The sequence below is a fragment of the Pseudorca crassidens genome, chromosome 19, assembly GCF_039906515.1.
Source record: "Pseudorca crassidens isolate mPseCra1 chromosome 19, mPseCra1.hap1, whole genome shotgun sequence".
NCBI classification, from domain to species: domain Eukaryota; kingdom Metazoa; phylum Chordata; class Mammalia; order Artiodactyla; family Delphinidae; genus Pseudorca; species Pseudorca crassidens.
The window spans coordinates 39546051-39561919 of NC_090314.1; the positions used below are offsets into that span (position 1 = coordinate 39546051).

General features: G+C 37.9%; 1 protein-coding gene across 9 annotated transcripts in view; it reads left to right on the top strand.

The window, feature by feature from the left end:
* SPAG9 (sperm associated antigen 9) overlaps window positions 1–15869 on the top strand; it is a 142788-nt gene that overhangs the window by 38943 nt on the left and 87976 nt on the right. For 7 of the 9 annotated variants that reach the window (XM_067714780.1, XM_067714781.1, XM_067714786.1 and 4 more), the window contains exon 2: window positions 8083–8203. In XM_067714780.1, coding sequence (XP_067570881.1) covers window positions 8083–8203 — 121 coding nt within the window. Of the gene's footprint in view, window positions 1–6993; window positions 7176–8082; window positions 8204–14866; window positions 14920–15869 lie in introns of those variants that run through there. The other 2 variants (XM_067714791.1, XM_067714789.1) reach the window with 2 other exon arrangements.

A 15869-nucleotide genomic window follows, 5' to 3' on the forward strand; every position in this document is an offset into this window, starting at 1 on the left:
AAGTGGTCAGATCTGAAGGTAGATTTGCTGTTGAATTGGATATCACGTATTAGAGAATGAATAGAATTTTGGGCCTGAGCAACTGACCACAGTAACTTAATGAGCTAGGTAAGACCAGGAGGAGCAGGCTTTGACATACTAAGTTTAAGGTTCTTATTAGACATTCAGATGGAGTTGTCCAGAAGGCAACTGGACATTACAAATCTGGAATTCAGGTCTGGGCTAGAGGCTGGGCTAGAAATTTGGAGGTTGTCAGCATTCATTTAGTATTTAAAGTTTTGAAACTGGATGAGATCACAGGGAATAAGAATAAACAATGAAGAGAAAGAGTTGTCCAGGGACTGAGCTTGCCAGTGTTAAGAAGGTGGGGACAAGAGGAAGAACAAACAAAGACCAAGAAGGAGCAGCCAGCAAAGTGGAAGGAAAACAAGGAAAAAACCCAACTGGGAGAAAAAAAAGTTTTAAGGAGGAGCGAGTGATCAGTTGTCAAGTGATGCAGATAAAACAATTTAAAAAACAAGGTGAAGACTGAGATTTATTGATAATCTCTCCATGATGAGAATGATTTTAATAAATTAAATTTGACTGGTGGAGATATTTCTAGCACATGATTCAGGTAATTTAGAAGACTGTTCACTAATCAAATAATCGTTTAAATATATTTATTGATATTCCATCCTTTAGTTTTCTCTTTTACATATTATATACAAAATTATGTAAAAAATTATGTATTGAACTCAGATGAATATGTAAGTATACTAGTTAAGTTAAAGGATTTATATATTTGGAGTAGGTATATGTATTTTTTTAACACAGTAATTCCACTTTTTTAAAAATTTAATTTTTTTTTTATAGAGCAGCTTCTTATTAGTCATCCATTTTATACACCTCAGTGTATACATGTCAATCCCAGTCTCCCAATTCATCACACTACTCCCCCACCCCTCCGCTGCTTTCCCTGCTTGGTGTCCATACTTTTGTTCTCTATATCTGTGTCTCTATTTCTGCCCTGGAAACCGGTTCATCTGTATCATTTTTCTAGGTTCCACATATATGTGTTAATATACGATATTTGTTTTTCTCTTTCTGACTGACTTCACTCTGTATGACAGTCTCTAGATCCATCCACGTCTCAACAAATGACCCAATTTCGTTCCTGTTTATGGCTGAGTAATATTCCATTGCATATATGTACCACATCGTCTTTATCCATTCGTCTGTCGATGGCATTTAGGTTGCTTCCATGACCTGGCTATTGTAAATGGTGCTGCAGTGAACATTGGGGTGCATGTGTCTTTTTGAATTATGGTTTTCTCTGGGTATATGCCCAGTAGTGGGATTGCTGGGTCATATGGTAATTCTGTTTAGTTTTTTAAGGAACCTCCATACTGTTCTCCATAGTGGCTGTACCAATTTACATTCCCACCAACAGTGCAGCAGGGTTCCCTTTTCTCCACGCCCTCTCCGGCATTTGTTGTTTGTAGATTTTTGATGATGCCCATTCTAACTGGTGTGACGTGATAACCTCACTGTAGTTTTGATTTGCATTTCTCTAATAATTAGTAATGTTGAGCAGCTTTTCATGTGCTTCTTGGCCATCTGTATGTCCTCTTTGGAGAAATGTCTCTTTAAGTCTTCTGCCCATTTTTTGATTGGGTTGTTTGTTTTTTTAATATTGAGCTGCATGAACTCTTTGTATGTTTTGGAGATTAATCCTTTGTCCGTTGATTTGTTTGCAAATATTTTCTCCCATTCTGAGGGTTGTCTTTTCATCTTGTTTGTAGTTTCCTTTGCTTTGCAAAAGCTTTTAAGTTTCATTAGGTCCCATTTGTTTATTTTTGTTTTTATTTCCATTACTCTAGGAGGTGGGTCAAAAAGGATCTTGCTGTGATTTATGTCAAAGAGTGTTCTTCCTTTGTTTTCCTCTAAGAGTTTTATAGTGTCCGGTCTTACATTTAGGTCTCTAATCCATTTTGAGTTTATTTTTGTGTATGGTGTTAGGGAGTGTTCTAATTTCATTCTTTTACATGTAGCTGTCCAGTTTTCCCAGCACCACTTATTGAAGAAACTGTCTTTTCTCCATTGTATATGCTTACCTCCTTGTCATAGATTAGTTGACCATAGGTGCATGGGTTTATCTCTGGGCTTTCTATCCTGTTCATTGATATATATTTCTGTTTTTGTGCCAGTACCATATTGTCTTGATTACTGTAGCTTTGTAGTATAGTCTGAAGTCAGGGAGTCTGATTCCTCCAGCTCCGTTTTTCTCCCTCAAGACTGCTTTGGCTATTCGGGGTCTTTTGTGTCTCCATACAAACTTTAAGATTTTTTGTTCTAGTTCTGTGAAAAATGCCATTGGTAATTTGATAGGGATTGCAGTGAATCTGTAGATTGCTTTGGGTAGTATAGTCATTTTCACAATATTGATGCTTCCAGTCCGAGAACATGGTATATCTCTCCATCTGTTGGTATCCTCTTTAATTTCTTTTATCAGTGTTTTATAGTTTTCTGCATACAGGTCTTTTGTCTCCCTAGGTAGGTTTATTCCTAGGTATTTTATTCTTTTGTTGCAAGGGTAAATGGGAGTGTTTCCTTAAGTTCTCTTTCAGATTTTTCATCATTAGTGTATAGGAATGCAAAAGATTTCTGTGCATTAATTTTTTTTTTTATGGTACGCAGGCCTCTCACTGTGTGGCCTCTCCCGTTGTGGAGCACAGGCTCCGGACGCGCAGGCTCAGCGGCCTTGGCTCACGGGCCCAGCCGCTCTGCGGCATGTGGGATCCTCCTGGACCGGGGCACGAACCCGTGTCCCCTGCATCGGCAGGCGACTCTCAACCACTGCGCCACCAGGGAAGCCCTGTGCATTAATTTTGTATCCTGCAACTTTACCAAATTCATTGATTAGCTCTAGTAGTTTTCTGGTGGCATCTTTAGGATTCTCTATGTATAGTATCATGTCATCTGCAAACAGTGACAGTTTTACTTCAAGTTTTCCAACTTGTATTTCTTTTATTCCTTTTTCTTCTCTGAGTGCCATGGCTAGGACTTCCAAAACTATGTTGAATAATAGTGGTGAGAGTGGACATCCTTCTCTTTTTCCTGATTTTAGAGGAAATGCTTTCAGTTTTTCACCATTGAGAATGATGTTTGCTGTGGATTTGTCATATATGGCCTGTATTATGTTGAGGTAGGTTCCCTCTATGCCCACTTTCTGGAGAGGTTTTATCATAAATGGGTGTTGAATTTTGTCGAAAGCTTTTTCTGCATCTATTGAGATGATCATATGGTTTTTATTCTTCAATTTGTTAATTTGGTGTATCACATTGATTTGCATATATTGAAGAATCCTTGCATCCCTGGGATAAATCCCACTTGATCATGGTGTATGACCCTTTTAATGTGTTGTTGGATTCTGTTTGCTAGTATTTTGTTGAGAATTTTTGCATCTATATTCATCAGTGATATTGGTCTGTAATTTTCTTATTTTGTAGTATCTTTGTCTGGTTTTGGTATCAGGGTGATGGTGGCCTCATAGAATGAGTTTGCAAGTTTTCCTTCCTCTGCAATTTTTTGGAAGAGTTTGAGAAGGATGGGTGTTAGCTCTTCTCTAAATGTTTGATAGAATTCACCTGTGAAGCCATCTGGTCCTGGGCTTTTGTTTGTTGGAAGATTTTTTTTTTTTTTTTTTCTGTATGCGGGCCTCTCACTGTTGTGGCCTCTCCCGTTGTGGAGCACAGGCTCCGGACGCGCAAGCTCAGCGGCCATGGCTCACGGGCTCAGCCGCTCCGTGGCATGTGGGATCTTCCCAGACCGGGGCACGAACCCGTGTCCCCTGCATTGGCAGGCGGACTCTCAACCACTGCACCACCAGGGAAGCCCTGTTGGAAGATTTTTAATCACAGTTTCAATTTCATTATTTGTGATTGGTCTGTTCATATTTTCTGTTTCTTCTTGGTTCAGTCTCGGAAGGTTATACCTTTCTAAAAATTTGTCCATTTCTTCCATGTTGTCTATTTTATTGGCATAGAGTTGCTTGTAGTAGTCTCTTAGGATGATTGTATTTCTGTGGTGTCCATTGTAACTTCTCCGTTTTCATTTCTAATTTTATTGATTTGAGTCCACTCCCTCTTTTTCTTGTTGAGTCTGGCTAATGGTTTATCAAGTTTATCTTCTCAAAGAACCAGCTTTTAGTTTTATTGATCTTTGCTGTTCTTTTCTTTGTTTCTATTTCATTTATATCTGCTCTGATCTTTATGATTTCTTTCCTTCTAACTTTGGGTTTTGTTTGTTCTTCTTTCTCTAGTTCCTTTAGATATAACGTTAGATTGTTTATTTGAGATGTTTCTTGTTTCGTGAGGTAGGCTTGTATAGCCATAAACTTCCCTCTTAGAACTGCTTTTGCTGCATCCCATAGGTTTTGGATCATCGTGTTTTCATTGTCATTTGTCTCTAGGTATTTTTCGATTTCGTCTTTGATTTCTTCAGTGATCTCTTGGTTATTTAGTAACGTATTGTTTAGCCTCCATGTGTTTGTGTTTTTTACGTTTTTTTTCCCTGTAATTCACTTCTAATCTCGTAGCGTTGTGGTCAGAAAAGATGCTTGATATGATTTCAGTTTTTTTGAATTGATTTGTGACCCAAGATATGATCTATCCCAGAGAATGTCCCATGCACACTTGAGAAGAAAGTGTAATCTGCTCTTTTTGGATGGAATGTCCTATAAATATCAATTAAATGTATCTGGTCTATTGTGTCATTTAAAGCTTGTGTTTCCTTTTTAATTTTCTGTTTGGGTGATCTGTCCAATGGTGTTAGTGAGGTGTTAAAAGTCCCCCACTATTATTGTGTTATTGTCGATTTCCTCTTTTAGAGTCGTTAGCAGTTGCCTTATATATTGAGGTGCTCCTGTGTTGGGTGCATATATATTTATAATTGTTATATCTTCTTCCTGGATTGATCCCTTGATCATTATGTAGTGTCCTTCCTTGTCTTTTGTAACATTCTTTATTTTAAAGTCTATTTTATCTGATATGAGTATTGCTACTCCAGCTTTCTTTTTTGTTTTTTTTTTTTTTTTTGTGGTATGTGGGCCTCTCACTGCTGTGGCCTCTCCCGTTGCGGAGCACAGGCTCCAGACGGGCAGGTTCAGCGGCCACGGCTCACGGGCCTAGCCGCTCCACGGCATATGGGATCTTCCCAGACCGGGGCACGAACCCATGTCCCCTGCATCAGCAGGCGGACTCTCAACCACTGCGCCACCAGGGAAGCCCCAGCTTTCTTTTTATTTCCATTTGCATGGAATATCTTTTTCCATCCCCTCAGTTTCAGTCTGAATGTGTCCCTAGGTCTGAAATAGGTCTCTTGTAGACAGCATATATATGGGTCTTATTTTTGAATCCATTCAGCCAGCCTGTGTCTTTTGGTTGAAGCATTTAATCCGTTCACATTTAAGGTAATTATCGATATGTATGTTCCTATTACCGTTTTCTTAATTGTTTTGGGTTTGTTTTTTTTTTTTTAATGTATTTATTTATTTATTTATGGCTGTGTTGGGTCTTCGTTTCTGTGCATGGGCTTTCTCTAGTTGTGGCAAGCGGGGGCCACTCTTCATCGCGATGCGCAGGCCTCTCACTATCGCGGCCTCTGTTGTTGCAGAGCACAGGCTTCAGGCGCGCAGGCTCAGTAATTGTGGCTCACGGGCCCAGTTGCTCCGCGGCATGTGGGATCTTCTCAGACCAGGGCTCGAACCCGTGTCCCCTGCATTGGCAGGCAGATTCTGAACCACTGCGCCACCAGGGAGGCCCTGGGTTTGTTTTTGTAGGTCCTTTTCTTCTCCTGTGTTTCCCACTTAGAGAAGTTCCTTTAGCATTTGTTGTAGAGCTGGTTTGGTGGTGCTGAATTCTCTTAGCTTTTGCTTGTCTGTAAAGCTTTTGATTTCTCCATCAAATCTGAATGAGATCCTTGCCTGGTAGAGTAATCTTGGTTGTAGTTTCTTCCCTTTCATCACTTTAAGTATATCATGCCACTCCCTTCTGGCTTGTAGAGTTTCTGCTGAGAAATCAGCTGTTAACCTTATGGGAGTTCCCTTTATGTTATTTGTCGTTTTTCCCTTGCTGGTTTCAGTAATTTTTCTTTGCCTTTAATTTTTGCCAATTTCATTACTATGTGTCTCGACGTGTTTCTCCTTGGGTTTGTCCTGTATGGGTCTCTCTGCACTTCCTGGACTATTTCCTGGGTGGCTATTTCCTTTCCCATGTTAGGGAAGTTTTCGACTATAATCTCTTCAAATATTTTCTCGGGTCCTTTCTCTCTCTCTTCTCCTTCTGGGACCCCTATAATGCGAATGTTGTTGCGTTTAATGTTGTCCCAGAGGTCTCTTAGGCTGTCTTCATTTCTTTTCATTCTTTTTTCTTTATTCTGTTCCGCAGCAGTGAATTCTATCATTCTGTCTTCCAGGTCACTTATCCGTTCTTCTGCCTCAGTTATTCTGCTATTGATTCCTTCTAGTGTATTTTTCATTTCAGTTATTGTGTTGTTCATCTCTGCTTGTTTGTTCTTTAATTCTTCTAGATCTTTGTTAAACATTTCTTGCATCTTCTCGATCTTTGCCTTCATTCATTTTCTAAGGTCCTGGATCATCTTTACTATCATTATTCTGAATTCTTTTTCTGGAAGGTTGCCTATCTCCACTTCATTTAGTTGTTTTTCTGGGGTTTTATCTTGTTCCTTCATCTGGTACATAGCCCTCTGCCTTTTCATCTTGTCTACCTTTCTGTGAATGTGGTTTTTGTTCCACAGGCTTCAGGATTGTAGTTCTTCTTGCTTCTCCTGTCTGCCCTCTAGTGGATGAGGCTATCTAAGAGGCTTGTGCAAGTTTCCTGATGGGAGGGAGTGGTGGTGGGTAGAGCTGGCTGTTGCTTTGCTGGGCAGAGCTCAGTAAAACCTTAATCCACTTGTTTGCTGATGGGTGGGGCTGGGTTCCCTCCCTGTTGGTTGTTTGGCCTGAGGCGACCCAACACTGGAGCATACCCGGGCTCTTTGGTGGGGCTAAGGGCAGACTCTGGGAGGGCTCACGCCAAGAAGTACTTCCCAGAACTTCTGCTGCCAGTGTCCTTGTCCTCACGGTGACACACAGCCACCCCCCGCCTCTGCAGGAGCCCCTCCAACACTACCAGGTAGGTCTGGTTCAGTCTCCCCTGGGGTCACTGCTCCTTCCCTTGGGTCTCGATGCACACACTACTTTGTGTGTGCCCTCCAAGAGTGGAGTCTCTGTTTCCCCCAGTCCTGTCGAAGTCCTGCAATCAGATCCCACTAGGCTTCAAAGTCTGTTTCTCTAGGAATTCCTCCTCCCGTTGCCGGACCCCCAGGTTGGGAAGCCTGACGTGGGGCTCAGAACCTTCACTCCAGTGGGTGGACTTCTGTGGTCTAAGTGTTCTCCAGTCTGTGAGTCACCCACCCAGCAGTTATGGGATTTGATTTTACTGTGATTGTGCCCCTCCTACCGTCTCATTGTGGCTTCTCCTTTGTCTTTGGATGTGGGGTATCTTTTTTGGTGAGTTCCAGTGTCTTCCTGTCGATGATTGTTCAGCAGTTAGTTGTGATTGTGGTGTTCTTGTGAGAGGGAGTGAGAGCATGTCCTTCTACTCCACCATCTTGAACCAATCTCTATGTATTTTCTTTGGAATGCCTGTTATAATGAAGTGGAAACACTTTCATAAATATTATTTTGTCATCTTTTCCCTTCTATATTTGGAGATTTTAAACCTTAATTATTACTTTTTTTTTTTTTTAATTTTTTGGCCGTGCTGTGTGGCATGTGGGATCTTAGTTCCCTTGACCAGGGATCAAACCCGTGTCCCCTGCAATGGAAGCACGGAGTCTCAACCACTGGACCCCCAGAGAAGTCCCGTAAACCTTAATTTTTATAGAGAAACTAAAAATCAACCTAAGTTCATGATTCTGAGATCTTCTTGAGTAGTTAATGCCAAGTTGTGATTCTTGATACCAAGAAACGCAGGGGTTTATAATGTTAAAAATGTTTCATTTATCTAATGAAAATAATGTATTTTTCTTCTTTATTAGAAATTCATTGAATTTGAAGACTCTCAAGAACAGGAAAAAAAGGATTTACAGACCAGAGTGGAATCTTTAGAATCTCAAACAAGACAACTTGAACTCAAGGCCAAAAACTATGCTGACCAGAGTAAGTAAAATATGTTAAAGAGTGGAATGACTCATCCTGACATTTGAGTACAGTTCCAGATATGCTTGGAATTGTCACCCCACCCTCAAAAGTGAGACCTGGGAGCTTGGTTTATTCTTTTTTGTTCACATTTTCATGTGGTACCCATGTCTGCAGAAATGACTAAGTCAGACACCTATAGGACTCTCTTCTTCAATTTAGCTCTCAGCTTTTGTTTGTAGCTTACATTGTATAGTAGTTAACATTATGCTGTATCCATCGTGCAGGATGGGGTGTGTACATGTGAATCATTTCTTCAAATTTTGATCAGTTACACAAAGTTCCATTGGTTTCTGTGTTGCTTTGAAATTTAAAAATGTAAGAGAAACTTTGAAGTATGTATAAAAAAATTACTGAATTCTTTTTCATTCCTTTCTATGGAAAACCGAGGACATTGAGGGGACTAGAATGACATTTTTCAGAACCATTTCATTTTTAATATAATTTCATATATTCTTGATTCAAATATAGTTATTGTTTCAAATTCCAAGGACTTCTTCCCCTTTTTGTCTAATGAAAGTGGACCTAATTAAGTCAAAATTCAAAAAAGAAACTTTATGGCATATTTTCATGTTTGATTCAGGCAGATCACTCTCCAGTTTTCCCTCCCAGGATTGTAAACTTCTAGATGGCCCGCAGTTACTCTTCCCACACCACCCATGAAGGTTACATAGTGACACCTGCTGTAAAAGGACTGGCATTCATGAAGGATAACCTTCACTACCAGGCTTAGAGTGTGTATGATAACTGGCTGCTCCCTTTAGGACTCTGGAAGAGTCCAATAGAGCTAAAACCTAGAATCACTGGGAATCTGGAGTTTAGGCATTCTAGAATTCAAGGAGAACTCAAATGGCTATTAAGCAGATGTCATGGAAGGGAGCCAATGGATATTTGGTAATGGAAGGCCACCAGAGTGAGACAGAATGAGCCATGTGTCATGTCTTTGTTCTTTTAGGCGTGTAGATACCTAGAGTGCTGTACCCTGCCTTTGTTAACAGTGAATCCTAACTTGATTGCGTTTTCATATCAGGGACTATAGTGTTTTAGAACAAAACACTAAAGGTGCAGTTTTGACAGAACCAACCTCATTCTTGTACCAAGTACGTTTACCTCTTGACTTCTGAAGAGTATCAAGTTTTGGATAAGGAAATTTTCTTTTGACTTAGAAAGGAACTCCTTTTCTAGAATCTTTTGATGCACTAAATAATCTGCTTCTATGATAGGAAATATTAAAGGAAGAATTACCTTGTACTTGATATAGTAGCTTTTTAAATTAAGATTGTTTTCCAGTCCAGTGAGTCATACCTACCTTTTTTGGAATTGTCATGTTCTTTGGTGTCCATTCTCTCATTTCTCTTTCAGAAGTATTGATTACCATGTATCCTATTTTTAATTCAAGATAATTTTTAAAAAATAAGGTGTCATTTAAAAATAATTGATAATTCTCTGTGGAAGGGATGAGTAAATTAATCACCAACTATTGGATATGGTCTTGAGCTATATTTGATATGAGAACTTTTTTTTAGTTATTAATACAATATTCTCTCAAGAATTTCTCCCCCTGGATGTCTGCTATCCCCGTTTTTCCCCCTGCTATTCCATTTTGAAATAAATCTTGTTGTCTAAGTAACAGTTAAAGAACTTAAAACTGTGATTAATCAGAATTGACCGTTGAGATGCACAAAGCTGATAGTCTCTTGGTCCATGAGCTAAGGCTATAATGCTTTGGAACTTACTCCCTTCTCCTTTGATACCTTGGAATCTTTTTCTCTTTTCCATCTAATTGTTTTCCTCGCTCTTCTATTTTTTTCTAAATGAATATAATATGAAATCTAAATATATCTAAAATTTTTCTTCTGAGTCTTTATTTTACCACATTTTAAACATCTGAAAAAAATTGGGGGGGGTGGGGTGGAAATAGGTTGACTTTTTTCATTTTACCACCTTAGTTTTCCCTTCCCCAGATCTCCAATATGAATCAAAGCCCCTTTATTTTTTAAAAAGGTGGCGGTAGGAGGTAATCTTTAAGTATCATCAGTGCCCTATCCTATTGGAAAAACGGGACTGGGAATATATTTTTTTAAAAGATGAAAACATATTGAAATGGATGTATGTCAGAGTATATTAATTCTTTTTTTGTATAATAGGATACAGAATATCTGGACTTTAATATTGTAATTTTGGTTTTTTAAGACTGTATAGTGATTTTTATTAGATTTATTGTAACCCAACATTTTTTTTAAGTTTTTAAATGTTTTAAATGTGTTTTTTAGTGTTCTGAACATCTGTATTTAAATAAGCATTTAAGGCCAAAGAAATTACTGATGATGATACCTATAGAGAGGAAGGATGCGTGCAGTTTTTTGTGTTTAGTACTATTTTTTGAGTGCCGTATGATAACAATATCGTCCAATTTCCATGTTTGTTTTTATAAATGTGTTAGAGTCTTTAACTTTAAAAGACTGTCATTTCTGATTGATGTGTTTTAGGGCACATATCCCTTTTAAGAAGTAGCCACAATGAAAGTCCAAGTTCTGCTTTGGGACTACTTCTTATGTCAAAAGGGGAAATTTTGGTTGTAGTTACTTGCTATTTGAGAAGCAAGAAAAGTCAAGAAATAGGAACTGAATTAAAGAACACACTTGACAGCTTTTAATGATATGGAATCTATCAGGTTGTTGTGGTATGATTTTTAAATTTTTGATGATATAAAAAATTTATTATAATTTTATGGTCATGTTTGATTTTGGAGATATCTGGTTGCTCTCTTTTCAAAATTTGAACTACATAAGAATTATTTTGGCTTTTCCAACATAAATAAAGCAATTTTTAAAAGGCCACATATTGTTCCTTATCTGGGTATAATAGTAATACTTCTTGGTAGTTAACATCTTGTACGCCTTAAGGAAGAATCTGAAATATATGTGGAGTGGAATAAGGAAGTTGTGGATTGAGGCCCTTAGTGCTTTTCAGCTATGTAAGGTGTAAGCAGTCAACCTGGCCATTCATAGTGTGGCAGCAATGAGTTCTTCATCAGAAAATACTTTTTATATTCATTATTTCTGTTATATACTGATTATTTCTATTCTTGTAAGCCAAATACTATCTTAAGTAAATACAGACATTTTAATCTGTTAAAAATAAAAAAACTACTACTGTCTGCCTAGCATTCAGCCTCTAGGCATGGTTTTGGCACAGAAGAATATGATGTGGTCATTACAGTCAAAGAAATCATAGTTTTGTGGGGAAAAAGGTTATGTGTATGACCGTCTTGTCTTTTCCATATGTACCATGCTTTTATATCACTGCAGAGTGTATATATAATTTTGCATCTTTCCTTTAACATTATCATAAGTGTTTTCCTTATTGTATAATCTTTATTTTTTAAATGTGTCAACACCCATCATCCAGAAGCTATGCCGTCTATTAACAATTCTTGTTTTCCCTGAGGAACTGTGTGTGCTTTCTCCTTTTCTCTAATGAGAATTATTTAATGGCTACTTTGTTTTTTTAACTTGGCTACTCAGAAACTCAGAACAAATTTTGAAGTACAACCATAACAACTGGTTTGGGCCTTACTTGGGTGGCATATTTAAATTGTTTTTTTCCTGTTCCACATTTTATACATATATAGTGAATTGCTAAGATATGTTCTTGTAAACTATCTCAAATCCTTTGTGGAATTAAGGAATGAATGAATTGGTAAAAATAAATATAGGCGAAGTTTTTTAAAAACTCAAAAAATTTCTGTTGGTTGGTTGGTTGGACATTTTTTCCAGTGTAGTGAATCATATTACAGTGAATATTTTTTCACACCTGTAGATTGCCCTCTTTCGGTAATTTTCTTAGGATATAGTTACAGAAGTAGGGCAAGGAATATGAACATTGTAGTGGTTCTTGGTATTTAGTAGTGTTTGGTCATTTTTTATATGAACAGAATTGGGGAAGGAAGAATTAGTAGCAAATTCCACATTATTTATCATAACTTATGAATTTGCATCATTATTTACAACATATTAACACCCAGAGCTGATGTAGAAAACCGTTTATTATCTATTTGATTTTCTCTTGGGAAAATTCTGTTGCCCTCAAGCTACTTGAGTTTATAAGAGATGACCTTTTCCTTGAATTGTGGAGAAGATGGCAAGATTTAGATGGCAGTGATTTTAAGCTACTTAAATAATCTCTGAATCTGCCCTTTCTTCCTTTGAATGAAAATCCATTTTTAAAAATTAAATGGGGACTTCCCTAGTGGCTCAGTGGTTAAGAATCCTCCTGCCAATGCAGGGGACACGGGTTCGAGCCTTGGTCCGGGAAGATGCCACATGCCACGGAGCAACTAAGCCCATGTGTCACAAATACTGAGCCTGTGCTCTGGAGCCCACGAGCCACAACTACGGAAGCCCGTGCGCCTAGAGCCCGTGCTCTGCAGCAAGAGAAGCCACCACAGTGAGAAGCCTGAGCACTGCAACGAAGAGTAGCCCCCGCTCGCTGCAACTAGAGAAAGCCTGCAAGCAGCAATGAAGACCCAACGCAGCCAAATAAATAAATAAATAAGTTAAATGGAAAAATATTTTTGACACCTGAAGACATTTGTGCTAGAGTTTTATACTCTGACCTTTCTACACTTCCCATCTCCCATATAACATTCATTTGCTTTTTAAACTTAGTATAGATTTTAGTCTAATAAAATACCTTCAAGCCTTTACCTTGAAACACGTTATTAGATGGAAAACTCTCCTTTTTGGTCATAAGAATTAGCGCACCATTAGAAAATAATGGAAAATAATGGGAAGGTAGTATAATCATAAACATGTTTTTAATTTTAAAGGAATAAATGGCTTAAAACATACTTCAGATTTGGGAGTTATTTATAAGCAAGGGCTGTGTTAGTGATGTTATTGATAAATTGAGAATTTTCACAACACAGAAGAAAAATAATCTTTTTCAGTTAACAGGTGTAGCTTCACACCAAAGTTAACAGTTGAGAGGGCCTAAATATTTTCTGTCACTATTTTTTAAGTTATTTTAAAAAATACCTTCAGGCAAATAAAAAGCTTTATTAACTCCTTTACTGTACTTTGCAATTGGCAAAGAATGTTAATACTCTCAGAATTTCCATAATACTGTAATAGGTTACTTCTTTCATTTTAATTTTATCGTGTCAAGAGGCAGTCCCTTTCTACATTATTTTTAGAATGATGAAAGTAGACAACTGATGATTTATATTTTTGTTGAAAGCATACTTATTAAAGCAGCTTGAGGAGATTCAGATTTATATCTCCTTATTTTAAAAAGTTACAAAAATAAAATTTGTTATATAGAAAGTTAGTTTTTTAGTTCATTTAACTTGAATCTAATATCTTTGCGATATTAAGAATATCTATATATTTAATAAACTTTATGTAAGGTTTTTTTTTTTTTTTGGCTGCATTGCGTCTTTGTTGTTGCGTGCGGGCTTTCTCTAGTTGCTGTGAGTGGGGGCTACTCTTCCTTGCAGTGCGCGGGCTTCTCATTGCGGTGGCTTCTTTTGTTGCGGAGCATGGGCTCTAGGCACGTGAGCTTCAGTAGTTGTGGCACGTGGGCTCAGTAGTTGTGGCTTATGGGCTGTAGAGTGCAGGCTCAGTAGTTGTGGGGCAGAGCTTAGTTGCTCCGCACCATGTGGGATCTTTCCGGACCAGGGCTCGAACCCGTGTCCCCTGCATTGGCAGGCAGATTCTTAACCACTGTGCCACCAGGGAAGCCCAAGGATTTTTTTTTAAAGAGCTTGTGTATGAGAGGGAAAGCAGATAATTGGGCACAAGATAATTTATGCAAACACTAACATTTTATTACTTCTGCTTCATTAGGTAATATCTATGTGGTCTTCAGACCTGTTTTATGTTTTATTATCTGTATTTGGACTGTTCATTTCTGAAGTCTACTGTTGTTTACTAAGAAACTTAAGGTTGTAGTTCATAATTAATATCTAGAACTAAAGGTTTCATGGAAAATTAATTTTATGAGTAAGAGTTAGAGTATTGATGGTGATTTAGCTTAGAGAACAGAATAAACATGAGTGATTTGGTTATTCTTCAAACAAAGGAATGAGTAAGGAAGATACCAAGTGGTTTTTTTGTAAATTTGGGAGATTAAATCAGAGAAAATGAATTTGTTGTTTTTGGTTGATCATGAGGAAGTATTTCTTGACCGTGAAGGTGATACATGGGAATATGTGCTGAGGGAAAGCATGGACTCTCCCTACATAGACTTTAGGTGGCATATAATGTCTGTCTGAAAAATCTTTTTAAGTTTAGGGACATGGTGAAGGACTTAGTTGGCAGAGCAGAGGTTTTTATTGCTGTTTTGATGTGGTTGTGTCTGTGATTTATTTGCTCTTAAGTGAGCACTTGATTCTTGCTTACCTGTTGAGACGTTTGATGCTAACTTGTTTAAGGAAAGCTTCTGGAAGACCAATGTCAATCTTCTGAGGCCAAGTAACAGTTGGATTATCTGCCTTCCTCGATTAGTAAGAACTGATGATTCCTTTTGAGAAGGCAAATAACGAGTTGGATATGGCATTCTAGAAGGTCTGTTTCTCTTTCTTCCCCCCATAGGCCTATCAGCAGTCTGATGGGGCAGAAGACAACAGAGATGGAAGGTGTTCCAAACTTGGCAAAGGCCATCAATCTAAGGAGGTAAGCTCTGATTTTGAGCAGGTAGAGCAGGTGGCTCTTCCTGCCTTAATCATATCCTCTTGCTCTTTGGAAAGATGAATGGAAAGAAAGAGCATCTGAAATGAGGCTGAAGTATCTTCATTAGCTATTATAAGGGGAACATTTTGAATTAGTCTTTTGATTCTTCTTTTATCTTTCCCCCACCCCCTTATTGTTTTCAATGCCTTGATTTGTTTGATTTTTTTTTCTCCCTAGAATATTAGCAGCTTAAAAAAATTGGCAGATTATCTGTTGTTTGGGAATAGGAAGGATGAGCAGAATCTTGTTTATTTCAAGTTAATCTCAGGTTGTAGCTAGTTTGAGTAAAATCATATGATTTGAGGATTTTTCCTGAGATCATTTTGAGGTTTGGGTTCACATGGGAACTATTAAACAAGAAACGATCTTTTCTTGTTTAAACATTTCAGATATAATACAACAGTATAGGTATAGGTTAACTTTATGATACTTGAGGTTTTGGGGGATGTCTACCATCTTTGCCCTGGTGGGCCTTCCTTTCCCAACTTTCCCTTCCCTTCTACTTCTCTTTCTTTTCCCCTGACTGATTACTGGGTGGCATACAGGACTTTGAAGATAAGGCTCTTCCCAGCATTTAAAGGTACTTTTCAGTTAAACACTATACCATCTCATGTGACTTAGGCCTTGAGAAAACTTGAGTCCATTGACTGTGTTGTTGTACTGATGTAAGTATTTTAAGAAAAGAGTGAGAGGTTCTGAATTTGTTTTATATGATCTTGGTGGTTAACTCATATACCTAAAAATATAATACTAATATTCAGAATCACAGTACAGATAAAGAAAACATGAAATGTGGGAAGACATAGATAATTTCTGTCAAGATACTTGCTGGAGATGTTAGGTTGGAGAAAATAATGGCCAAAACAACATTCAGAAAATCATCCAGAATAACA